The 27,864-nt window shown below is 34.7% G+C and overlaps 1 protein-coding gene across 3 annotated transcripts in view; it reads left to right on the forward strand.

The window, feature by feature from the left end:
- DGKB (diacylglycerol kinase beta) overlaps positions 1–27,864 on the forward strand; it is a 326,408-nt gene that overhangs the window by 44,556 nt on the left and 253,988 nt on the right. For all 3 annotated transcript variants that reach the window (XM_042816926.1, XM_042816927.1, XM_042816928.1), the window contains one exon: positions 10,600–10,676. In XM_042816926.1, the coding sequence (XP_042672860.1) occupies positions 10,600–10,676 (77 nt within the window). The remainder of the gene's footprint in view (positions 1–10,599; positions 10,677–27,864) is intronic.

The following is a 27,864-nucleotide window of genomic DNA, read 5'->3' on the forward strand; positions in this document are numbered from 1 at the left end:
TGAATTTAGAATTGAGGATAGTTCTGAGAGACTAGAACAAAGATTCTTGAGTATTTCTTTATTCTTTCTTTTTTATTTTATTAGTGGAAATAATAATATCCATAAAATGATAGCAGAAAAAAAAAAAAAATAGAGCTTAATAGAGCAAATGGGCTTTGACTCCTAAGCTTCTAAAGGGCAAGTAACTCATGTGTTTTATTATTAAACTGCTGAAATTTTAGTTAAGATGGTTATTGCTTAAAGTGGTTAGAGAGCTCTGTAGACTTGCATGAGGGATCTACTTACCTGAATATTGTTCTTACAAGACTTTGTCTGAGAAATGCATGAAAATGTTGTTTAAATAGCCCTCGTAATACGGTTCTAGATTGCCTTTATTAGTGGATTACGTTGCAAGCTTTTATTCTTGCTCTCTGTCTCCTTGGCAAAAAAAAAATTGTTCTATAGATTGTCCAGTGGGCTAACTTAAACAATGGGCAATGATTTGTTCTATTTGATCCTTTGTATTAGTCTGGAAAGGTGAAAAATGTATATGTAGTGAAACTTAAAGATGTACATTTAGTCTAATATATATGTATTGAAAAGGAAAGGAACTGAGATACACCAAGTAAGAAGAGCTCATATGGTCATATGAGCTTTTCTTCTCCTGGAGTCCATGCATATTCCCTCTCTCTTGTACTTTGTTTTAGTGTTATCTATTATGGTGAATAATGCCCATGAAGGCTCTTGAGAAATTGATATAAACTAGTTAGTTAATAGGAAAAACTATTTAACATTGATAAAAAGATGACTTAATCTGTCAAATTTGCAAAAGACACATTTTAACTGAACTGAACAGAGAGCTGGCATGGGTGGAAACAGTAATTTTTAAGTTTTGAACTCCCCTACTACAAGACTTAGAAGTGTGCTTGCAAAGCATTTGTTTCTCAGAACATGAACGTAAAAATAGATATCCCAGAATAGGTTTACAATGGCAATTATAAGATAAATGAGCATACATTAAGCTTAGTTACTGTGTGAATGTAAAATATATAACTATTGAGTTTCTCTATGATAGTAATGACAATAGGAATATTCTCATTTATTCTAATATATGACAAAGGCAAACCTGTAGCTCATTATCAAACCTATATGTTACTACACTTCAAGTCTCTGGTCATTAAGAGAGTTATATTTTCCCAGAATTTCATCCCAGAGGAATTTCACATTTTACTGCACATTTTATTGCCTATTTTGCTTCCTTTTCTATTAGAATTTTAATTTCTTGTTTTAACTATTTAGCAGTACAGTTTCCTATATCCCATTAAGGTAGCAGCATGTGTATCCAATGGAATCAATTTGATTGGTAAACACTTCAGCAGTATCTGAATTCTACATTTAATTTACAGTAACTTTACTTTTTGCTCAGTTAGGAATCATTTAAGTTCTTAATAATGTGGCAAATGAGATAATACAGGTATCTGTAAGCAAAATGGAGGCAGGTGGAGATGGTTTATCTATCTCTTCTTTGGATGTTTAGACAAGGAAACAAAACCGGAGGATTCACAGGGGAATACTGTGCATCTTTAAACAAAGATGATTTAAAGATGTCTTTATTGGAGAAAAAGATGTGTTGGAGAAGATTGTAGATTTGTATGCTTTGCTCATCAGTTTGTCTTACATTGTTAACAGTTTATATGATCTAGTGTTATAATAAAACTTAGAAGTAAATTCATTAAAATGATGCTATTAAAAAAAAAAAAAAAAAGAAGAAGAAGAAAAGACTGAAAAGACCATATATTAACTTGTATGCTTACCAACAATGGAAGTATTTTTTAGTGGAATTCCTAGAATAGGCTTTACAAAAATTCTAGCGGGACCTTTCTCCTCATCTTTGTCACTTATGCCAATTGCCAGTTTTAATAGCAGATCATAAGGAAGTCATGTGGCATGGAAATGTGCTCACTGTTTTGACACATTAAATATTTTATCATGTTGTGTAAATATATTAACAAGATCTAACAAAAAAAGAATCTTGACAGACTGAATAAATTCTTATCGTACTTGCCATTGATACTTTTAGAATAATAATAAAATGTCTTAAAGCTGCCTCGCATGCTTCTATCCCTGTTTCCCCTTACATTTTTCATTTTGCAGATGGCATCTTTTATTAACCTTGAAACATCTTACATACCTTATTTCATATTGATTTTTTTAATATATGTAGTCTGTAAAGGACTTCATTTTTTTCTTTCTCATTCACTATCACTTGGATTCTAAATTTTCTGTGAAGGAGACATGTATGGGCACTATTGCACAACTTCTAGCTTTATCTTGTCTTTAAGAAATGCACTTTGAAACAAGATTAGCTGCTTTAACTTCTTATGAAAAAAGGGCAGATCTTGAATCTAAAATGCTAAATTTCTGTGTTGCAAATAAGATAACATATAGAACCAAATATGTTTTGAATGGGATCATGCATCATTAAAAACATGAGTGTTTTGAATAAAATTTGGAAATAATAATTAACTTTACGTGCTTGAAACATATTTTTCAACTTTACAAGCTCTGTAAAACTGAAATAACTCCTTATAGGAGTTTGCTTGAACATTTGTTACATTGCTGTTCCTGTAAGACCATCACTTTGTATTCCTCAGTAATGGTTGAAAGGATCCAGAGAAAACTGTATTGTGCTGTTAATTCTTCTAGTTTTATGGCCTAAATATGCATTTGACTTTAAAGCTTCTATTCCTGAGATGAAAATAAAAAATAAATAACAGAATTGTTACTCAGGAGATGCAACTCTTGTTTTTGGAAAGCATTTCATTTCAGTGGTAAACACATCTTGAAATGGAAGATGAATGCATCAGAAACCTGAAAGTCACAACTAAATTGAGCTGTTTTTTTTTTTGTTGTTGTTGTTTGTTTGTTTTGTTTTGTTTAAAAAGTCATCTTTTAGTTTAGCATTTGTATTGAAGAGGTCATTTATTGTATGTAAAGAAGATTGCCCTAAGTGAAAATCTTTTCAGGTTAAAGCTAGAAAACAGTTCTACTTTCATTTCTACATAGCTAAAATATAATCTCAGAAATACACTTCTAGTACATAGGATATCGAGAATTGTCACTGCCTTTCTTTATAAGAGGAGGAGTAAACTGAATGTGATACTTTGAAAACAATAATAAGAAAAAAGATGGTAAACATCATCAACAACAACAAAAAGCCAAACAGCAAAAAAAAAAAAAAAAAAAAGGAAAAAAAAAAAACAAAAACAAAACCAAAGTCAGGAGTACAAAACCATTTCAAGAATTGTTTGTGCTGCACAGAAGAATGGAAGAACCAAATGTGTATTTTAAATTATGTCTTTTAATGAAATGGATGTTAATACAGCCTTATCATAAAGAAATGGAGGAGAATAGAAGATAAAAATCCTACAAAAACACAAATCCCCAACTGTGTGTTACAGATTACACCACTAAAAGTGCTTCTCCCAAGCCCTTCAAAGTAAAAGTACATGGTCAAAACAGGCCAGTTGTACTTTGGTAAAATATGTTGCCAGTTTTACTCACCCTCAAGCTGAGCGGGTGAAATGTGTTAGCTAGAGGTATTTCACAGGTTCCATCTTTTGTGATGTGTATTCCAACTCTCAAGCTTATAACAAATCTGTGTATGCATTGGTACTGTACTAGCAATTTGTCTGTTTCATGTTTGGGAAATATGTGCAGATATGAAAAAATTGTGTGTCAGTATTAAGGAACTCTATGTTCATATTGAAGGAAGAAACAGCCAACATTAGGGAAAAAGTCAGGGGTAAGAACAGAATCTCAGGTATAAGTTTATCTTGGATTATCTACAGAGCTGTAGGAAAGTTGCATTGTAATGTTTATTTTATTTCTAGTATTTTTTTAATTTGTGCATTGTGGTCTGTAATGGAAATACTAAGTCAGGGCTTGAAGTAGTGATTGAGCACCTGATGGGAAGGCAGGGCCAAGCAATGTGAGTGACTGCAAGGAGTGTAGCCAAGGACGTGTAAGGATACATTGTATGTTCTTAATCCTGTTCAGTAGCACTTGAAGCCGTTGTTAAACTTCAGGTTAAACAGATAATGAGTACAAAATACAGATACTGTATATAATTTGGATAACAACAGCAAGAAATAAACTTCTGTGTTTCTAATATGTTTATTTAAAAAAAGCAACAACTGCCAAAAAAAATAAAAAAAATAAAAAAAATAAAAAAAAACCACAAAAAAAAAAAAAAACAAAAACACAAGCTTTCTGAAATGTATAGAGCAATTTCCCTATTTCTGCTTAAAATCAGAAATAGTGTGTGGTAGCTTTCAATCTAAGCTGATTTGATTCTTTCCAGACACACAGTTAGTACTTATAGAGCTAGTTTGGGATGGAAATATATTGTCAATGACAATACTTCCTTAATTTAATATAACAGAGAATCATTTCATCACTGTTCTTATGAGTTGGCAGGCTGTATCAGATAGTGTGACCAGCTATAAATAAGGAGGAAATGAGAAAAGAGAAAGAAAGAGACACACAGTAACCTGTTGCATGTTTGTACTGCTTTTGTGACTCAAACAAGATGATAAAATCTGAGGACTGGATTGGTCTCCAGAGGCATTTAATCCTTCCTGTTCTCCAGACAGGGTAGTGTGGCATATTCAATGCATGCATAAATACTGTTTTTCAAAGTTGAGTTTTAGAATGACTTGCAGTATTACAGTTTTCTCAAATCTTGAATTTAGAATGAGGGAATATTGTCCCCAAGCTGAGGGAACTACCAGCCCTGACTATTCCTGACCAGCCTCCCCTGTGTCTGAGAGCACAAAAACTCTCTTAAACCCTAGGGGTTCCCTGCAGCCTGTTTGTGGTCCAGAACCCCATTTTAGCTCTTGAAGCAACTCTGTTGATGTCCCAGTGACTGTAATATGGTTCTCCACAGCCCTGCCTTGCCATGGGCCTTGAAAATATCGGCCCACTCATGGCTTCATGTCTCACCCTGGCTTTGTGCATTCCCATTCACAAAGTGATGCCCAATGCTTAGGACAGTGGTTGTTCTTCAGCCTGTCCTGGTCCTGGCTTGTGTAGCTAGACAGGCCCAGGTTGCAAGACCCTTCTCTGTCAGAAGAACTGTACAGTCTTGGACCCAGGGAACCCCTAGCCATCATAGCACCCTGAAATACTGCTTTGCGTTCAGAGCTGCTTTATGAGGATGTCTCAGATTGCTTAATTGTCTTAATATTCAAAGACAAAGGAATTAAGAATAAGCTGAATAAGATAGTTACAAAGCTGTTTTAAAATACAAAAGATGGGCAATATTTGGCTTTATTTTTCTTCCTCAAAATAATCCTAAGTACTCAGAGCAGTTACCTGCAGCTTCTTTCAAATCCTGAAGTATGGTTTTATTCTTTACTTATTTCTTCCTTTCTAAACTGTAACCTACTGGCAGGCAAAATTCAGGCTCCTCCTTGTCCCCCAAATCTCTGTTGTTTGCCATATGCTTCTGTTTGAACATCTGCTATAGGGAAATGGGATTTGGTAGATATTTTCTGTTAATTTGGACTGAAGATGTGTTGGCACATGGTATTAGCATTTGTATTTTTTCTCATGAAGAAGTCTGATCGCCTGTATAAGCATCACTTAGTAATAGGAAGGAGTAAAATTGATAAATCTTCCTTCTAATGATGTCCTTGAGAAATTGAAAATCTGTACCAATCTTCAGGTGAGGAACAACAGGCATCACTGTGGCCATGGATAAGGGCGGGTGGCAAAATGCTGTGCACTTATGCTTGGCAGGAGCTTCAAATTCAGCAGCTGCTGCAGCAGGAGTTGTCCTTCCCTGCAGCAGTGGCTGCTGTCCCTCTCTCTCCACTTACCTCTTTATCCATCTGATATTACACAAGTTGTTTGCCACCATATTTATTTAGACAGCCTCATCCAGTTCTGCCTGAGTTTCTAAGGAACTTTCTGCTGATTATTCATCAGAGAATTTGGTAGAAGAGTGATATGCTGGAGGTTCTTGTCATTCAAATTTTCCTGTTAAAGTGCGTGCTACTGCAGTTATTGGTAATGACTAGTAAGGGGAGGTCTCTTTCACAGCATTGCGCTGTGGTTGCCTTCCCAGCCTGGCAGCTGTTTTCAAGGTGATGGTAAGTTTTGTGAAATCAATTAAAAAAAAACAAAAACAAAAAAAAAACCAAAAAAAACAATGACCATGAATTCAAATGTGTTTCTTTTGTGAAATTTGCATCAAAAGACTTCTGCTCATAAACCAACAGGAAAGTATAACCTATTATGTTAAGAGCTTGAAGCAGCATGCCTCTAGCCCAACTTATGATATTAATTTCTCATCGTTCAGTGTCAATCACCGGAACCTCTTAGCAACACAGACATGCTGCTGGATGCAGAATCATATTGAGAAAAATGTTGTTTTTTTTTTTTCTGGAATAACCTTTTTTCTATTGAGAGTGAAAAATACAGATGCATACAGCTTTGTTAGCAGGCTCAGTGTTTATAATATACTGGCATTTGGAGACCAGCAGAGGTTTAGCTTAATCTTAAGCTTGAGCAAAGATGTCATATGGTTCTGTGCATAAAAGAATCTCTGACGCAGAAATGTTCATGTGTAAACACATGTGCATATGTATATACATACATGATTGCACATTTTTATTGTATAATTTGCATCCAGAAAAGGAAGAAAAAATCCATAATAGAAGAAGAATCTGTGTAAGAATTGCAGTGACAAAGGAGTATTGGGCTTTTTCCCATGTTTCCTACTGTCTTTGCTGTCATGTAGGACTTTCAACTTTGGGTCATGCCAGAAAATTGCATATTGATTTTTTTTTTTCCTGTATTGTATTATAAAGTTATAGAAAATCTCTAAAACTTCAGAGCTTTTATGTATAAACAGTGAAATTGATCATTGTAAGACTCTGAATGCTTACCTGTGATTTTTTTTTCAAATGATATAATCACATCTGGGTTCATAACAGAATTAATTGTAATCCAGCCTTTGTTTTCTAGTGCTTATTTGTCTTTACACATGATTTTAAAACCAGTATTTTATGCTGTCAGGCCTTTTTTATAGGTCATTTATTTTTCTGTTCTTAAACTTCCCAAGAATGTTTCTGGGTGGGTGGTTGAAAGTGTAGAGAAAATCTGTGATCTGGGCAAGTTTTCTTGATGTTTGATGTTTTCCATTTATGGGAAAAATGGTTCACTGAATTCCAATCTCAACTTAGTGTTTAATCTTCCTCATCTGAAGCTGAGTCATTTTAAAAAATGAATCATGATTTTAATGTGGGCTAAGTCTTAAATGATTTGCAACTTGGTATGTAAATTAGTCTTCAGTTATAAAAGGTATCTTTGTTAGGACTGTAAGATACTTAAAAAATCAGATACTTTGACACTTTGAATATCTCCCTGTTAACTATGCAGGTTTATTATTTCTATTGCGTCATGATTTTGATTGTTTTGCCTTTATTCTGGAAAGTACCTTAACTAAGGTTATCTATGTACCTATTGTTTTGAAGACTTTATTTAAAAAAAAAAAAAGCAAAAAAAAAAAAAAAAAAAAAAAAAAAAGCAGCAATGCCCAGCTACTTTTCTCAAGTGAAGTACTAGCTTTTTCAGTTAGCAGTCTGTCATACTATGCTTAGCCTGTTTGCTACTGCTCAGACATGAGTTGGGAAAACATAGCTCACCTCCTCCCAGGAGAATTCTGACTCCTGAATCACAGTTTCCCTTTTTCTCCTAGCACCGTGGCTAAATGAACACTGCTGTGTTCTGTCAAAATTACAGCAGAAGATGAGCTGACGTACAAGGGTTTAAATCCATACAGACAGAAAAGAGAACTGAATGGCTTCCGTATTTTAAGTGAATTCTCAAAGCACCGTGCTAGTGGGTAATAAAAGTAATAAAATTGTAAAAATATAAAAGAAAAAGTGGTTTCATGAAATGAGTTTTGCATTTTTCATTAACTGAAATTCATGGGGTTTAAGCACTACAATGATGGATGTGCTATATATTTCTGCATATTTACAAACTGTTGGAATGGAGCATCACATACAAAGAAAGTCTGTCCATGATTAAAAAACAATGATAGATATCTAAAGTTTAGGATCATATTCATAGTGAACTTTTAATATGTGGATGGTACTTCTGAATTTACTCAGAAATGTTAAATTGCTGAGCTATGCAGATGTGAACGGTTTATGGGCTGGTTTGGCCCAGTTCTGTGACTAGCAGAGTGGAGGGATCCACGGATCTGCGCCTCCAGAAAAGGGAAACAGAGGACTCCAAAATAATGGAAAAAGAAAACAGTGGCAGCAATCTAGGGAGAAACAAACTAATTTACTATATATGGTATTGGAATGCAAGATAACACACTATAATACAATATAATTAGAATTGGAGATAATAAATCAAATATAATGAGAGTGTTTGAAAGGTGGATAGGCCTCACCATGACACTTAGGTGAGATGCGCAGTCCGATTGAGCAGCAGGGAGGAGAGCCTGATGAAGAAGAGCCCATCAGCTGACCTTGCCAGGGGTTATATCTCCTCTCTGACCGCAAAGTCCTCTGGGGAATGTAGTTCTTCTTCTCTTCAAGATGGGTACCTGGAACTTTGAGCATTAACACCTTACCTCCCAGTGCACTGCATGATGTTATGATGTGGAATAACGATAACCAAAAACCATAAAACTGTGACAGCAGAGCATATGTACTTGGAGGTAACAGGCAAGACACAGTTTGAGGTGCGTTTTTACACCAGTTTCTAGTGAGTGTACAAATTATTTCAGTCAGACTAAATTTTCAGTCAGACCCCCAGCGTTGTTATTATGTCCTGGGAGGAAACTTAGGAAAAAAAAAAAAAAAAAAATTGAGAAAACTTCATATTTATTTCTGTGTATAATTTCTGATATTTTATTTTCCATAGAGAATTTACTTGGCTAATTTTTCTGTTAGTGGAATTAAAAACATTGTATTGGAGTTTCTCGGGTTTTTTTTGTTGGCATAGAACTTTCCAAGACTCTGCTTTTTATGCACAAAAATGAATGAAACTTGAAGATTACTTTTACTGTCATATCTTGACGTCAACTTATTGAAGATGGAATGTTTATAGTATTAGTTTGGCTGTTACAGACTAAGAAGAATTAGTTTTTCTTCAGAAGGTTTGAACTGTTAGGAAATGTACATACAGAAGATTGTCCTTTGATGTTTGACTTAAAATATTGATATGTCATATTTTTGTTGTTTAAAAAATCATCTTAATGCGTGCTTGTTTGGATACTGTCCCATGAACTGAAATAATGATTGAATGACTGTGAACAAAAGGTTGTGAAAAATGGTTCTATCTTGGCTGTGGAATGCATAGCCCGGTGCTTGCAATAAATACAGCTTGTGTCCAAAATGTGGAAATTTCTCAATTTTTCTGGGACAACCAAAGCAGTAATTACATCCACAAAACATTTTTTCTTGACAGATATTTCGATCATGGAATGTATTGTGTTTTTTTAATGATTGCACTAAGGGGATTAAGGAATCCCCTTAAGGGGGATTCAGGAAAAAATTACATAGCACAAGTGTTTGATTTTAATTACAGCTGCATAGACATAATGCTTGTTTGTAGATGATAAAAATGTTAAATGTTAAATTAAAGAAGGTTTTTGTTGTTGTTGTTCTTATTTCCCAGTTTTTGTTTTTCTTCTCTCCATTCAATATTTGCTGTGGAAATAACTATCCAGCCGTTATATATACTTGTTTTCATTTGTAGTGCATCTGCTAGTTCATGACTTACTCCAATGTTATGCTCATTATGCACATTTGACTGTCTTGCATTTCAAAGACAGAATTGAGTTACATCTATTTTTATTATATTCCAAGATATTTAGATTAGAAAAGATGGTTATGTGTTAATGTGAATTCAAATGTATTGGCAGCTTACTGAAATAACTGTGTTATTCTTTTGCAAGTAGAAATTTTTTAACAATGAGAACAAAAATTCTGAACTGCTGCGATATAGCATGATTCTGTTAGCAAATAACCAAAGTTATTCTGACTGACAGTTGTTAAAGTATCTTGGAGGTCTGCAAAAGATATAATGTTTGTTTTCTGTGATGAGTCTTCAGAAAAACATATTTCTTTCAAGTATGGCACGTATATTTTATATATATGTATGTATAGATAGATAGTCTGGCTCCTCTGGCTCACTCACACCTATGCCAGATGAGATTTAGTAGCACTGTTAGGAGTGAACCTGCTTGGTAGATGACTCATGTTTCAAGGACAAGAAAAGGGACTTGAAATAGTCCTTGCAGACAACTACTTGAGAAATACGTTGCTTAACAACAGTTAAAGACTGTAGTAAAGAATGTTTGTTTCTTAGCTTTCTGTGTTTACTTACCGTTTTTTTTACCATTTGTTAAGAGGGTACAGTATGTTCTCGTTTTCTTTATGCCTACAGCTCTTATATAGCTAGAGAAAATTAGTGATGCACATTGAGAAAAGATATTAGCGTTTTTTGTGTGTGTTCCTTTAATACAGTTCACATTATGTAAATCAGTTTTCTGTATTTTAATTTTTTCTCTTTTCATTCTTTGTCTAGATTCCACTAAGAAAATTAAGGATGTCTTAGAAGAGTTCCATGGCAGTGGTGTGTTAGCAAAATATAATCCTGAAGGGGTAACTTGTCTTCTTTCTTTAATAATTGGGAGTGGTGGGAAAAGTATTAATAAATGGTTAAAGGATTTAAAATAGAAGTATTTTTATAAATCAGTTATTTGAGGGTAATTGTGTTTGTTTGGAAATAAAAATGTGAATGTTTTTATTAACTAAAAGTTTATAAACATCATAGTAGACACATCTGCTTATTAATATCAATAAACAATTTAAGAACTAAAACAAAAAAACAGTTAAAAATAAACCCCATAATCCTAAATGTTAATATGCTTTCTAATTCTTTTTGGTGGTTAGAGATGTTAAGAATATTATCAAATCTTAGATAAGTAAAGTCTGCAAAGATATTTTTTCTAACTTGTTTTTCTTACATCATTTCTGCTTGTGGGATCCCCTTTGGGGTAATTTCTTTTTTTCTGGTATTATGAAACAAAGAATTCAATTGAATGTGTGTGGGTATTGCCTCTACAGAGTCACACTCTGAAAACACTGTTTTGGATGGCAAAAAAAAAAAAAAAAAATCCCCAAAATGTTTCATTTTGCAATCCCCACTTGCAATTTTTATTTGTTTAGCACATCCTAATAATGTGATTTAAAATGTAGCTAAATAAAACCCTGTTTCATCAGCGTTTCTAAATAGGTTTGTATTGTATGGAGTTCAGAATAGAAAAATGTACTAACCATTATAAGCGTAACTTGTACCTACACTTCAGTATGCAGTTGTTGTTAAGTAAGGCAGGTATAACCAATTAAATATTGGAATATTATTTAATACTTTGAATGAAACAAAATGTAGTATTGGTCATTTGAATCACTTCTGAAGAAAATATTTTGTGTTTTGATAAAGCAGTATGAGTTGATTTTGTAGTTGATCATCTTAAATCTTCATTATTTTATTTACATAAATTATATATTATAAAATGGTGGGAACATTTTCACCGTTTGATTTAGTCTTCAATGTGGCATGGGCTGTAGAACCACCTTCAATTGATTCATATTAGAATGTAGACGTATTTACTAGGAGATGTTTATATGATTGAGCGTTTGTACTTTTTTAACTTTTAATTTCCGTTGCTTTCTTTGTGCTGTGAATGTATGCGATAAAATACATTAAATTTATTGTTAATTGTTTTTGAAATCTTCACTTCTATTCTTTCCTTGTACAGTGGTTTCAATTCTGTGAAGTGTAACCTTTTAAAGTGTAAAGTAATTGTGTGGGAATATGGAAGGGCAGAGGGAATGAAAATTAAACAACTTGCTGTGGCCCCACTGACCTCAGCAGGGGTCAAGCTATTGGCTGCTACTGGACAGTGTTGGTCCCAAGCTAAGCCCAATGGCTTTTTCACTTTTCTGTGTAGTACTTTGATTTCAGGGAGTATAACAAAATGAAAAAAAGATAGAAAATGAGTATTTTGGATCTAGCAGGATTTATTAGTTCAGGTTTCATGTCATCAGCTGCAAGAAGAGTGACTGATATTTCTTCTGCAGCTGGGTGAATATAGTCAGACAGAACTGCCTTTTCCCAGATGTTTCTGTGTTTTTGACATCTCTTAAAAGTGCTATATGGATAAGCTCTGTAGTGGATGACTTGAGAGTTGATTCTATCTGGTCAGATGAGAACTCCTTGTGCTGCGTGTATTATTTAAACTATGCAATTTTGATCTCTAAATTAAAAAGAAGAAAAAAAACAGAACTCACTTTCATTATTTTAGTAGATATGATATGACAAAAAAAAAAAAAAAGTTATTCATCTAGCAGAAATAAGTCAGTTTAGCTTTTCTCTTTCACATATTGTAGATAACCCTTTAAACTTCTAAGCATCCTGTTTTGTTCTTGTGTTTTGTAGAGGAGAGCTTCATGCTTTCTTTTTAGCTCTTGTCTCATTAAAATTTAAATATTTTTCCAATCTTCTCAATGTCCTACAAAAAGCTGGTGCCAATTTAATACTAATAAGCATGGAACATAGAGGTATTGAGGAACGTATAGAGGTATGGTATGGAACATAGAGATTTTGCAATGTGGCATATTTGTGTACTTTAGAAAAAGTGTTAAGTTTTTAAAAATTTCTTCCTGCTTAAAGGGTTGAGGATGTTGCTTCTTTATTACAGGGTTGGTTTTTTTTCCTTCTTTTTATCATGAGCTGATTTAACAGCACACAAATAGCAAAAGAAAAGCTGTTGATACTTGAAGCTTGTGACCTGAAGTCATCTGGCTTGTTTTTCCATTATCTTATATCTTACTGAATGAGTGTTTTTTAGGCTTAGTGGAAATGACATATTTGATTATAAGAAGGTCTTCATCTACTGTAAGAATTATATTTATGCAGCTTTTACTCTCTGCTAGCTTTCAGTCTAAGGTAGATTACTGAAACTCATATGCTAGTGAATCTCTGTCTTCCCACCTTTTTCTATGTTAGTGTCAAATATGTAGTTTATACTGGGTTTTATGCCTGACCTAGAATACACAGGTAGGTTAACAACACCCTGCTGGAAAGCTGTGATTTATAAATAGTCTTTTGACATTTGGTATTTCTCTCAGCTAACTAATTTCAACTGTTTCGCTTTCAGACAAGTGCTGAGTAGGCTGGCAAAAATCAGGAAATCGAGCAAAAGACTGTATCAAAGTGGGAAATAGATGCACATCCTTTTTGATGGTTCTATTAGAGTGGATCATAATTTCTTGCTTACAGACACATTTTGAGCTTTTAGGTTTAACCAGTACAGAGAGAGGAGAAATTTGTACAGATGTACCTTAGCCAGACAGGTGTAGGTTTGAGACAGTCAAATATAGCATGTCTGTGCTTGGATCTGGGAAGTGCTCCTGAGTGCCACAAATTGCATCTGGATAAAAAAAATAAATATAAGTGCTCAGGTTAAACAGTGAAACAGAAATTTCTGAGAAGGTTATTAAAGTGAGTACATGGCACCAGGCATACTCCATGGTCTGGTCTGACTGGGTAGGTGAAGCCTCAGGTTTAGCAAAATGAATGCAACATGGCAGTAAACATCTGCCACCTTCGAAATACTTTTGCAGTTTTGGAAGTAGTGAAAATGGTTCTAAGAATCTTTCTCTAATCTTTCTCTGGGGTCTTTCTGATTTCCCAAAGTGTTGATGTGGGTTTGTTTTTTTTTTTTTTTCTTTTAGTTACTCTGTAAATATTTTAAAGATATTCTTGGTAGTTTAGTAACTAAAGTTTGTCTCAGTCAGTGTAATTTACGTGGAGAACATAACTATGTTTATAATTTAAGGTAGTGCTAATTAGGAAGTATTGACAGCAGTTTGTGAATAAAGCAGGAAATTAGTACAGAGCCTTTATTAAAAGGAATGGATTATTAGAAACTTTGGAGACAGTGCTTGCTAGTGTTTATTATTGCATTCATTTTTGATAAAATGGTTTCAATAACAACCATTCTTGGCAACAAACAATTTTTTTTTTTTTCTTTTTCAAAGTGCACAGGGCTGAGAGAGACAAACATATTTAATTCCTTGTCTTTTTCTTTGATATCTATCATAGCATGGTTAAAAATAAATTGCTTACACTCTCTAATCAAGACTAGAATGCTAAGCTGAACCATTTACTTGACATATGCACTAATGCAAAATAATGATATTCTGTCTTCTGTCTTAAGCCTGTTCATCTACATTACTAACCTTTCAACCAAAATAGTATTTATAATAACAAAGTCTGAGCGTTACTATGCTACATTAATATATGTGTCTTCTTTCCTTTATTGCATGCATTACAGAAACAAGATATACTTAATCAAGTAAGTAATTTTATTTTTTTTCTCCTTTTGTTATGCATAGAAGCATTATCTTTTATTTTGCAGACTACCATTGAGATGTCATTTATTAATAAATAAGCACCCATGTCTATTACATCAGTTACTAAACAAATAATTAAAGCTGAAAGCAAAGTGATTATCAGTCTAATATGATGTGATTGACTTTATGGGCCTTGTAAGATAAAGGGTTAAAGATTGCCAGCCCAAAGCTCTACTTCTGAGAAGCTTTTATAGCATAAAAACAAATATAAAAATACAATTTAAAAATGCTAGGAAAGAAGGACTAGTCAAGTGAACTTTTCTTATTGACCTAGTTACTCGTTCTTTGTAGCAGAGTTGTTAAAAGGCCTCTGCTCCTTTTGGGAAAACACAGATGGAACATGAGAATAATAGAACAAATCCAGAATCTTAAAGGATTCATTTTGTAGGAATCCCTCTCTTTCTAGCATCAAAGGCCAGCTGAAAGTGTGCACTGCGCTGTTAGGAGTACTCACTTCCTGTTCAGAGAAAGGCTCACATTAGATTAACCAGCCTTACTCTTTCAGTAAGTTGAGAGAGTTAGAGCAGTGGATCCTGAAAGAGAAGGCAGTCTGGTTAAAACTATTTCTAGGACCAGTCATGAGATTAATTTTACAGTTTTCACTTGTAACATTGTAAAACAAATATAAATACTGTTTAAAATCAACTCATTAAACCAAATTTGGGAATTATTGTCAGAGAATTTGGGTGTTATGCTGGAAAAACTTGATGACATTATGGACTATAAACGAACAAAAATCGGATGAGATAAGCAGTGCAGAGCACAGTGCAATGTGCCCTGAAAAGCTAAGTGTGATAGCTGGTCACAAGATGACTGCAGAAGCTTTGCTCATGGAGAAATACATCACTGGGACATTGCAATAGTATTCCTGTGGCCATGGGAAGTCAGAGAACAAAACAAGACTTGTAAGAATAGGTGGTGTCTTCAGGCCAATTGAAATATGTGTAAGACTAGTTAGACTACAAAGCAGTTTGAAATACATGTTAAATGACGGCTTTTTGTGCTGTCTCCTTCAGCTACGTTTCTTGACTGACAAAACATACACAGAAAAGTCATCTTCCTCCTTTTAACCAGTATATGTGCCACAAAATGGGAAAAGGTGAAATCTAATTGGAACTAATTTACAGAAAGGTTAGTGGGATGTGGAGAATTAGAAGAAATCCAATATATAGGAGAAGCCTGTCTCTGAAATGCAGCCATCTGAAGAATTACAAATGGATATTTTATCATTCTGGCTACACAAAAGTTACTAACTTGTATCACCAGCAGAGAACTCCACCATTCAGACACTGAGAACTCACTTTTCTTGCTTTTCTGGCTTTCTGAGCAGAACTACAAAGGAAAGAGCTTCTAGGATACCAAGAGAATTTGGAAGCCTGCCAGGAAGCAATGCTGGCAGCCTGGCTATGAGGCTGCTTTTTGTGCAAAGTGTTGAGGGCACTGAGATGTTAAGGTGTTTCCGATAGATAATTTCTGTTGCAAAAGTGTTCAGTGTTAAGCATTCTTGATGACATTTAGTGGTCCCTCTGTCTCTTTTCTCATTTCTCCTTTCTCCATTCTCCTCTTTCCTTTCTCCATTCTCATCTTTCCTTCCTTGACATCTTTCTTCTCTTTTCATACTTCCCCTATCTGACTTAAGCTCCCATTTTTATTATTTTCTTAAATAACCATGGCAAAGAATTTTCCTGTATTTTTAATTGTAGTAAAATATGACTCCCAGAAAAATCAAGGAAGATGAAACATTTTTAATTCTGTACCCAGGATTTTCCACAGTATTTTTATTCTGAAAAGAACTTTATCAATTAAGATCTAATAGATATAGCTGTTATACACAGTAGCTAACATAAAGTAATCATAGATGGTCAACTGTGCAATATGCTAGTGGTGAAGTCTTGTGAACTGTAATGTAACAATCCTAGTTCTATAAGCTGTGTTCCACGGTTAGGGGAAAAAACAAATACTTGTAAATAAAAATATCTCTAAGGAAGGAGAAGTGACTCTAATTTATTAGAGTCTATTACGTTTTAAGGCATATCCATATTTTTGTATCAGTGTGCTTGTGATAGGAAAGCATATATGTGAATCCTTTAATTGGTGAAAGAGTGGACAACCATTTACTTCCACACTGCATGTAACAAGTACTCTGCAATCACTTTACTACTGAAGTGTTTTTTAGGTTATGCACATAATTGCTTTCTAAGAGACAGAGAAAACAAGGCTTATGCTCTTTTCTCTTAAAATATGATGATTATGAAAGATGGTTGCAATTTCACATTCCTTTGAGATGGGTTCTCATTTGATGATTAATGAAGTCAAATCACTCATACTGAAAATGAAGAGAAGTAGGTTAAAGTTCTAGTGCTTGAAGTTCCCAAACAGTGTTGCAGGATGTTATTGATTTTTTTTTTTTTTTTTCCTTCTGGACAGATTTCTTTTTGTTACATTTAAAATTTAATAGCTGATAATAGCTGACTGCGTAGGAAGTTAGCCAGCCTTAGCGTTGTCAAGAGAGTTTCAGAATTGCTTTTGTCATGTTATTTAGGAATCAATTACATGTAACATAAATCGCCCCTCACTACAAGAAAGATATCAAGGCCATGGAGCATGTTCAGAGAAAAGCATCAAAGATGGAGAGGGGTCTGGAGCACAAGTCTAGTAAGGAGTGGCTTTGAGAGATGGGATTGTTTAGCCTGGAGAAGAGTAGACTCAGGGGAGACCTTATAGCACTCTACAACTACCTGAAGGGGGGTTGTGGTGAGGTGGATGTCGATCTCTTCTCCCATGTAATTAGCAATGGGATTAGTGGGAATGGCCTCGAGTTGCACCGGGTGAGATTCAGGTTGGATGTTAGGAAATACTTCTTCTCCAAGAGAGTGTTCAGGAGCTGAAATGGGCTACCTAGGGAGGTGGTAGAGTTGCTGTCCCTGGAGATGTTTGAGAAATGTTGTACTGAGGGACATGGTTTAGTGGGAGATACTGGTGATAGATGGATAGTTGGGCTGGATGGTCTTAGATGTCGCTTCCAACTTTAGTGATTCTGTGATTCTAAATACACATCTTGGATATCTCTGTCATGTTGACCATGTATCCATGTCTATCACTATAGGTATGAATTAATCTTAAGAAGGAAGTAACAGGGGCGTGTATTTGAACTATTTGCCAAAAAAAAAACTGAAGCCAAACCAAAATCCTCACAGAAATACAAATAAAGCTATTTTCTTACAGTGAAACAGAACAATGTGGAAATTCTCTATTTTGTTTATAACAGTGGGAATTCTGAAGCTACCAAATTGGTACTTAGTTGTTGGTAAGAAAGGACTTGCGCTGTGCTTGTACAGTGCTTATGTTTCCTGGTCATACGTGCAACAGGTCTAGATTACTTTCCTATAAAGGGTATTATTTAGAAATTACAGAGAAATGTGCCTTAACTCTAAGTAAATTTAACTTAATATAGGTGTACTCAGGCTGAATTAGGAAGGGCTGGTTAAAGTGCTTTACCCAGGCTATTTAATTATGACTTTTTAAATTGCTTTTCATTCTGAGGTACAAAGTGTTCTTCTGTATTATTTTTGTGATAGTTAAAATTGACTCACATTCTAAGTATATCTAGATATTGTTTATGAAGCTGCACAGATTAAAAAAAATGTAGGAAAAACTCTTAATCCCAACTTTATGTATGAATTAATAACAAATAGAAATTACTTGGATTCCTCTTATGCAATGCAGTTATTAATGCAAGTATTAACTTGTAAGAATATGTAATTGAGTAGATAGTGGTGCTCTTTTTTTCTTTTTTTTTAAATTATTAATATCGCTTTCAATGTAGTGCTTCTAAATTCTAGAACATATGCAAAAACTTAATTCTGCTTACAGAGCAAGATTTTCCTGAAGTTTGTAAATCTACTCTGTGCTGAGTAAAAACTGTTGCCAACTAGAATTAGATATTTTAAATATTCTTGTACAATTGTCCATTTAAAGTGAAAAATCCAAGTTATTCATGCTCAGATTGCATTAAATCTCAGCAAACAATTTTCAAGAATTCAGTATTTTAGTCTGAAGCATGACATCGATGTGACAATTTTTCCTAAATTATTTAGTAATTATTTTCAGTACGAGTTTTTGTGTGTGTTATGTACAGTCCTATACACTGAAACACAGGTGTAATTGTTTGCTAAAGAAAATCTGCAGTTACTAAGGTTTTTTTTGTTTTTGTTTTTTTTTTGTTAGCTGGATATAAAACTAAGATGAGACTGTGGTTGCTAATGAATACATTCTAGATTTATTTTAATAATTAGCATCAACTTTAATAATGTGAGCAAATGCTACAAATCCTCTTGTTTCATTTTAAGATGTTTTTAAAGAGACATGCTTTCTGCGCTCAAATATTGCGAAGTATTTATTTTTGATGGGAAACAGAAAGGAAAGATTTTGGCAGATATATGTCTGTACTCTTCATTTAATCCAAATATTATTTGTCCAGGTAGAATATTTGGCAGGAGTAGGTTATGAGAGCAGAGCTCCCCACCTCACCCACCCATAAGCTTTCATGTTGATAGATAGCAATTCAGGTAAAGCTTTATCTAAGAAATGAGTTCATTTGATTACCAGTACTTATGTAACGCTATTGTGTCAAAAGTATGTTACATACTTAGATCAGTAAAATTTCTGCCATGTGAACATCAACAATATATTTTAAACAACAAAAAATTGTGTGTTTTCTAGTTCATATTTTCTAATGCATTAACAATCTCTGGATAGTCTCTGCTCCTCTCTTACCCTTCCACATTTTGGCAGAAATCGTATTTCAGTATGTCAGAATCAGCGAATTTTCAAAACTTGGTAGTGCTTTACTATTGCTTCTCACAGCTAGTTACACAGCTAGTTACATAATTTTCACTAATGCACTAGCATCAGTGAAAATTGCTATTGTTGTCATAGCATTATGTGTAACTGAAGGCTCTGTAACATCATCTCATTTCTCAGCAATTGGGTTCATACAGATGGTTTGAAAATAAATCATAATTAAGAGAATCCACACACAGAATACCCAGAGCTTTTATGGTCAGTAGATTAAACTGATTGCATGTTTTGCCCCACTTGGAGATATGGCAACATACTGAACAGGTAATTAACTACAAATTACATTTGTAATACAATTTTGTTTCAATATTCTCTGAAATATTATCTTTTTTTTTTTTTTCCTTTTTTTTTTTTTCTTCCTTTTGTTTTCAGGGTGGTGAGAACAGCGGCTTATGCTGAAATATACATTTTTTATAAATCTCAAGGAAGAGAAAGACAAAAAACATGGTATTTTCAGAGAAATTCTAGGTGGAAATAATTCCAAACATTACATCGTGCCTTGTTCTCATCAGTAAGATCTATGTGGTAGTGAGGAATAAAAGTTGTTTATTCTATCTTCCATCCCTTGCCCATTCATAATGGCAACCCTTCTGTTGAACTTCCTATTAGTAATTTGCCTTTTTACAAACTATGAGAGGGAAAAAAAAAAAAAGTGGAATAACATAACTTCTTTCTACATATCAACCATTTTCTTTTCACAGTAAAATCTTGAGTCCAAAGCAGTTGTTTCTGACTTCTTGCTCTCTTCAAATGTTTCATATAGTATGAGTTCAAATATTCCATACTGTATTTAAAATATCTGAATTGTACTCTTTATACAAGATGTAAAATCTGATTTACTCGTGTATATCCAATTTTTCACAGAGGAGCAGTATGTCGTACATTCTGAATATCAGGATATACTGAGATATGATGTCTATACAGTGGAGATTTCTGTGTATGCTGGCACAGAACATACACATATATGTATAAACCTTAACAATTTGGACAGCTCTATCTTACATCTCTGTGTACCACTGATAATTCACCAAGGGCAAATCCTACTTGACCAACCTAATGGCCTATGATGGTGTCACAGAATCAATGGACAAGGAGAGAGCCGCTGATGTCCTCTATCTGGACTTCAGTAAGGCCTTGAAGATGGGAAGATAAGGATTGTTTGGATGGTGGTCCTGCCCTCTGCTCTGTACTGGTGAGGCCTCACCTGCAATACTGCATCCAGATGTGGAGTCCTTAGAGACATGGACCTGTTGGAGCACATCCAGGAAGGGTCACAAAAATGATCCATGGAATGGAACACCTCTTGTATGAGAATAAGGCTGAGAGAGCTGGGGCTGTTTAGCCTGGAAATGTATCTGAAGTGACCTGATAGCAGACTTTAAAGGGGAGCTACAGGAAAGAAGGGTACAGACTCCTTAGCAGGGTCTGTGGTGATAGTGTGGATGGTGAGGCACAAGAACAGGTTGCCCAGTGATGAAGTTGATGCCTTGTCCCTGGAGACTTTCAAGGTGAGGCTGGATAAGACCCTGGGCAACCCGATCTAGTTGTGTATGTCTGTGTTCACTGTAGGGAAGTTGGACTTCAGAGATCCCTTCCAACTCTAAGGATTCTATGAAATTACTGATTTGCACATCTTAATTGCTGTAGGATGAGGGCAGATTCTCATGGCATTGTATTTCCTTTTTGACGTTTGTCTCTGCCCACTCCCTGTCATATCTATCAGTTCTGCACTGAGATGATAGAACAAGGGATGAGTTGCTTCAGCAGGCTTGTCTCACCTTCATAATTTTCAGCCTGGAATGAACAATTCGGGGTGTAATAACATATAGTTACTAAAGAAGAAGAAAAAAAAAGTCTAATTTAGAGGATGTTAATTCAATAGTTGTATGAATGTTTTTTATCTGATAAGAGTTAAGAGGCCAGTGAAAATTGTTGACTATATGTCATACTGTCGGCTTGTAGTTTCCTGTGCATTCGTGCTTGTAAATTCAGTATCTCCAAGTGCATCATTCTCCAGCTTTCATCAATCCAGATTTTCACTAAAAAACTGATAAATTATGAGAAATCTTGTATCAACAGTTTTAATAAAGTAGGATGCAACATTATTCTGTATGATCTGTAATCTGACCTAGTCTGTGTATGGCAGAATGTGAATGGAACATGCTTGGTAGACTTGACTTCACTGCAGAGACTAGAATTCTCAGAGGTGATCCTAGGCTTCCACTTAGCCAGTATACATTTTTAATTAGAATTTAATCCTTCTCAGCTAGCAATACCGATGGAGTTCAGCCTTTCCCCACCAGCATACATGATGTTAGAAGTCATTCTACTTTCTAGTCAGAACAAAGTATGTTAGTCATACTCATAGCCTGTTGTTGCTGAAATCAGGAGATCAGAGGGCTGAGCTGTCCCCTGTTTTTAGATGAGTATTGGTCTATATATTTGTAAAACAAAATTAGAAAACACCTGATATTGTCTGTTATTTTTCCCAGCACAGTCATAGCTTCCACTTTAATGCAGGCACTGGGAAACCAGTCCTCCAATTCCTGTTTTCTCTGTGATCCAGAGACTCATAATCTATGAACCAGTATTAAATTAGAATAATGTATTTATCACTGCTTGAGGAGAAACAGAACACATTTGTCATGGTAATTAGAAATTTTTAAGCCTATTAAGCTTTGCCTGTCCTCCATTTCTTTTTTCCTTGGAGTCTCATGTGTACAAGAAACTCAAAACTGAAGAGTAGGAAGAGCTCTGAATTATTCCAGCAATGGAGAGTAAAAAGTGAATTAGAATACATATATATGCTTTACTGCTATTAATGTGATAAAAATCTTCACATCATGTATCCGTGAGAAACATTGTGTATCTGCAAAGAAATACCTGTCATGATGATACTGTAGAAAATAATTTACTTTGTTGTCAGATTCTAATATTCAATGCAGAAGAATAAAATTGCAGATTTTAAGCACATTTTTAATACTTACAAAAATCCAAATTTTTCACGATTTTACATTTGTGTTTTCAGATCCAAGCACTTTTTAGTGAATGTGATCAATGTAATGCTGGAAATGCTCTTGAAAAATGTAGATTTTTTTTTCTAAGCTGTAATTTATTTTTCTTCCTAGCTGCTGAAGCTTTAATCTCTTGGTGGCTTTCAACTCTCTGCAGTCAAGATTCCTTAGTATCATTTTCTTCTAATGAAATGGTCATCATTCCTTTGCATATGTCTTTTAATGCGTGATTACTGTTATGTCATGTTCCTATAGTATGTTGAAAAACACACATTAATGATCACAGGCCAGACAAACAAATTTTCTCCAGAAAATTCTCCAGAATTTTCTTTTTTGACACATTGTGTTAGAAGTATAGCAAAATAGATCAGAATTCTTTGTCGAAACTGTTACAGAATTTTCCAGGAGGTTTTAGCAGCTGGAGAGGAGAGAAATACAGTACTTCCTAGGTGCACATGTAGTAGGATTGTGAGATTATATAAAGAGAAGTTATTGCAGATCAGTCCTTCCACTGAATTCAAATTATTCCTTATAACTAAAAAAAACCCCTCTTACCTGCCTTATTGCTATCTTTCTTCCAAGTGTCTGCAACTTGTCTGCTGCAAGTAGGTTATTTTTATATATGATTGGTATTTATAAAGTGTCCAAATCTGATGTCTGTAGCTCATTTATAGCCTTTTTTCTAGCCCCATAAGTATTTAGCTGCCAGCAAAATTAAGGAAAATAAGGTGGAGAGATGCTGTGGAAACAGAGGTGCCAGCAAGTTTGATAGAAGGGTTGTTATTCGCTGTTTTCACACCACTCCCCCTGTTCCTTCCTGATTCAGACATAACCTTCTCATACTCGTTTTGTCTACAATTTGCATCATCACTCCTCGTTCAAAGGATTAAAACAATGATTTGTTCACCAAAAGAAAGAGAAACATCTATTCCATTTTTAAGAAAAGGAGAAAGGAAGACCCAGAACTACAGGCTAGTGAGCCTCACCTGTGTGCCTTGGAATATTATGAACCAGATTATTCTGGAAGCTGGATTATGTCACATGCAAGGTAATGAAGTGTTCTGAAAGAGCCAGCATAGATTCATCAAGGGCCTGACCAATCTAGTGGTCTTCTATGATGAAGTGATGGCATTAGTGGGGCAAACAAAGTGCAGCTAATGTCTGCATGGACTTGTGCAAGACCTTTAACATAGTTCTAAATCACATCCTTATCCCTGAATTGTAGAGATAGATTTGAAGGCTGAACTATTTGATGGATAAATAATTGTTTGAATGGTCACAGCTGGAGGGTTGTGGTCAGAGCTGTATGATACAGGTAGAGATCTAATGAGTGGTGTTCCCTAGGCATCTGTTTTGGCATTGATGTTCATCAACATCTCTATTTACAGTCTAGACATAAGCAAGTTTGCTGATAACATTAAGCTAAGAAGCTAACAATAGAAGAAAGAGGGATTCAGAGGGACCTAGATAGGCTTGAAAAGTAGGCCCATGAGAGCCCAAGAAGGTTCAATAAGCCAAGTGCAAGGTGTTGTACTTGAGTCAGGGCAATCCCAGAGGTGTGTACAAACTGGGAGATGAACTCATTGAGAGCAGCCTTGTGGAGAAGGAAGTGGACAGAAAGCTGGACATGAGCCAGCAGTGTGTATTTGTAGCCCAGAAGGCCAGCTGTATCCTGGGCTGCATCAAAAGAGGGGTGATCAGAAATGCAGGAGAGCTCGTGTCTCCTGCTCTGCCCTTGTGAGACCCCATTTGGAGTAATGCATGCAGTCCTGGGGCCCCCAGGGAAAAATGACGTGGAGCTGTGGGAGTGACTCCAGAGGAAGGCCACGAAGATGATCAAAGGTCTGAAGCACTTCCCCTCTGAAGGCTTGAGGATTAATATGGATTAATGGAACTTTAAAATAGCACTCTTCAAGATCCTACTGTGAATAAGGGCATCAATATCCAAATCGAGGCACATAGTTCTTTTTCTGAGCTCGCATACTTTGTTCTCATTAGACTGTAATTAGCTGCTTGGTTTTATAGTTATAAAATTGAATTAGATGTTACTAAGTTTGTGCGGTGCTGTGAAGTTGAAGCCATACCTCATCACGGTGCATTAATGAGTGAGTGCAGTTAATAAAGGTGTGAAAGACACTCTAGGATGGCTTAATCTGTAAATCTGTTATGTTACATAGAGGCAAATCCAGATTCTTTCAGCAGTCAGTCAGTCGTTTAGAACTCATGATAAACTTTGCTTTGCTTTATCTTTTTCAGTATGGATTCATACTGGGGGGGAGGGGGGAAACTTACAGAAAAGCAATACCAATGGATTAAATGCTTGTTGGAGTTTGATTTTGGAATTAATTTTGAAATTTAGTGGATGGTTAATTAAATGTTATGGATTGTCTCTGACAATTTGTGACATTAAAAAGATGCATATTTTTAATTTATACCTTGAGCCATAGTGAGTCCAGTTTAATATCTGCTTTCAGAAAAACTAAAAGTGATCAATATTTGACATGTGTATTTGCTACAAAGACTTTAAAATTAAAATGTGCAGTTCTACTTCTGCCTTCTGTCCTCTCTCCTTTTCTTTTCTCCCAAAGTAGATATACATTTTGATTTTGAATTTTAGGTGATTGGAAAGAGTGATAAGAATGTATGACTGGGAGAGGATGAATACTGAAGCTGCTTCTTAGTAGTAAAATTAATTTTTATGTGGATGTTATATTTTAAATTAGCAGAACCTTGATGGTACTTTTGAATGTGTACTTTTCTGGACTCACATCAGAATATTTCAGTACCAAATAAAATTTCATTACTCAAACATTGCTATAAAGCAACAATGTTTTACAAATTATGAAGATTTATGTAGTTTTTCTTCATACAGCTTATTTTTTAAATTGTAAAAGATGGGAGATGGTGCTCCAGTAAACTTGGCAAATCAGTTATTTAAAAGATATAATAGGAATTCATTTATATATAATAATTATAATGACACCTGCCTTCCTTTCTGTGGCCTACTTACAAAGCATTTGGTACATTTGGTTTTTCATTTGTATCACAGCTGAACAGAACAGACTATTTTTTTCTTCCTCATAAAATTTAGGCCAAAATGATTTGGAAGTTCTTTCCTGTTCCTTTAGTTGTTGGCTGCTTTGAGCTTGTCCTTCTTTATCCTCTATACTTTGTTTTACTAAACTTGTGACCATAATCTCCCAACTTGTCTCCTGTGAAACGCAATGAATTAATACATGTGTCAGGTTAATTGTAGTCAATTTAGTACCTCCGTGCACGCACTCATTCTCTCATTTGGGAAGCATCATGGAAAATGCTTTCCAAATTGCAAAAACCTTCTTTCAGAAGTTCATTTGAATTCAGCTGGAGCTTCTGGAAGCTAAGCAACTGTTGAGAATTAAGCAATTAGCATGCACACTTAAGAAAACAACATCCATGATTATATCTTATATATTGTTCTCACATTATTGATAGGAACTAGTTAAGTAATGCTTATGAATTCTTCAAAAGCAATGAATTATTTTGAAATCATAGTAAAATATGTAAAATCTTTTTTTTCCCCCACTTTTTGGTTCCAAAAGCATTGTGTGGTCCCTTTGGTGCAGAGAAAGTATGCTAGCAATTAGAGAAAGACTGTTTATTTACTGAGGCATTTTCGTAGTTTTGAACAGTAAAATTTCACTGAGGAAAAAAATAAAACTAACATATGACTGCAGAAAAGGAACATGTTCATAATACTGTGAGTTGTTCCTCTCTTCTCTGAAAGTTAGTTTACATTACGCTGAGTTTCAGCAAATGTTTTCATATCTTTAAGTGTTCTGTTCTAATTGAAATATAGTCAGTACTAAAAATGAGTGAGAACAGTACAATTGTAACGTGAGTCTTTCATGGTGGTCCTCCCAGGACTTATTTTAAGATATTAATTTTTTTTTTTTTTTTTTTTTTTTTTCTGCTGTTCTATAATGGTTATGTATATTACAGTGAGAGAGATGATAGTCAAAACATTGACAATATCTGTGGGTGAGCCTTTCTTAAAAAACCTCCCCTTTTTGTTTCTAAACTAGATAGATAATCTAAACTACTACTAGCCCTGCTAGTCTAGCTCAGTTTTGCTGTGTACTCTAGAGACATTTACAAAAACAAATCTTCAAATATGACTGTGGTACCTTTTAGCTCCTATCAGGCTAATTTGCTCTGACTGCACAGGTCTTCTTGAAAGTTGCTATTCAGCTACGGAGTTTTAGAATCAAGGATTTTGTCTTTTTTGTATAGACAAGAACCTTACTACAGGGATCTGTTCATAGGCCTTCTTAAGCCAGGACTGTTACACGTTCATTTGGTACAGCTTGTGTTTTTTCATCTCGATTTTGGACAATTATCAATGTTTCTGATATGTATTTAATTCACTTACCAGCTCCTAGCTGAACTTGTAGCTTCATTTGAGCACTTTCAGATATGTGACATCTGATTTGTTTTATGAATCCTGCTGTTTCCATGGGGGGGAAAGTATGAGAGAACAGAGGATAAAGAACTTCCAGTTGAATAAATCTAACTGTGAGATAGCTTTTTAGAACAGCCACTCTTTTCTCCTTTGCTAGGCACCGTAATCAGTGGCAGTCAGTGTGTCAGAAAATTAAGTAGACGTGACAACCGAGTGATAATATCAGCTGTCTTCCGTGGCCAGAAAATATGTTTGGAATACTTGCTTGCTTTGGAGGACATAAGGATAAATACTGGTCTGAACATCTTCAGAAAATAATGAAAAGTTTCAATCCCATTCAGAAAGAGAGTAGCAGGAGGAAGGAAGCATAACAATTTAACCTTATTTTTTAGCTCGTATCTCTACCCAGGCACAATTTTAAGCATATAAATAGAAAAATGTGGCATAACAGATTTAGTTATTGCTGTCACCTTGGCTAATATTAATGAAACAGCAGTTTAGAAATCTATATCTATAATCTTAAGGAATATTTTAGCAGACACATACAAACAAGGAAAATAATAATGATAGTAAAGCCTTATGTAGTACAGAGATATCTTGTATGTCCATACGTAAACTAATTGGATTCTCTTTTGTTTTTCTATTTCTCTTTTTCACTTGGTTATTCTTCTTTATATGTAATGTAATGAAAGAGCTAACAAATGCATCATTGGTGAACAACACAAAGTAATTTCAGGTTGATAAAGTCAGTTGGTTTAGTGATTGGTGTATTTGCTATGCTTGCAGATTAAAAAAAAAAAAAATTATATCATGTAATCTAATGACCTTGGTTGCTAACTTATATCCTTTTGCTTCTGTGTTTTCATTGCTCATAAACACTGAAGTGGCTCTCAGGGACTTTATTACTGAGGATGAAAACTTAAAGCATTACTGAAACAGTACGTGACTTACCAAGTTAGAAGGTAGTGACTGAAACTGTATGATGATAAGGTATTCTGTGTCCAAGATTGACTATTTCAATTTTGAGCCTCCTGTAGGCATTTTTTTTGTTTTG

Source organism: Centrocercus urophasianus, unplaced genomic scaffold (genome assembly GCF_019232065.1).
Source record: "Centrocercus urophasianus isolate 14NV4802_14NV808 unplaced genomic scaffold, USGS_Curo_1.0 seq_16, whole genome shotgun sequence".
Taxonomy (NCBI): Eukaryota; Metazoa; Chordata; class Aves; order Galliformes; family Phasianidae; genus Centrocercus; species Centrocercus urophasianus.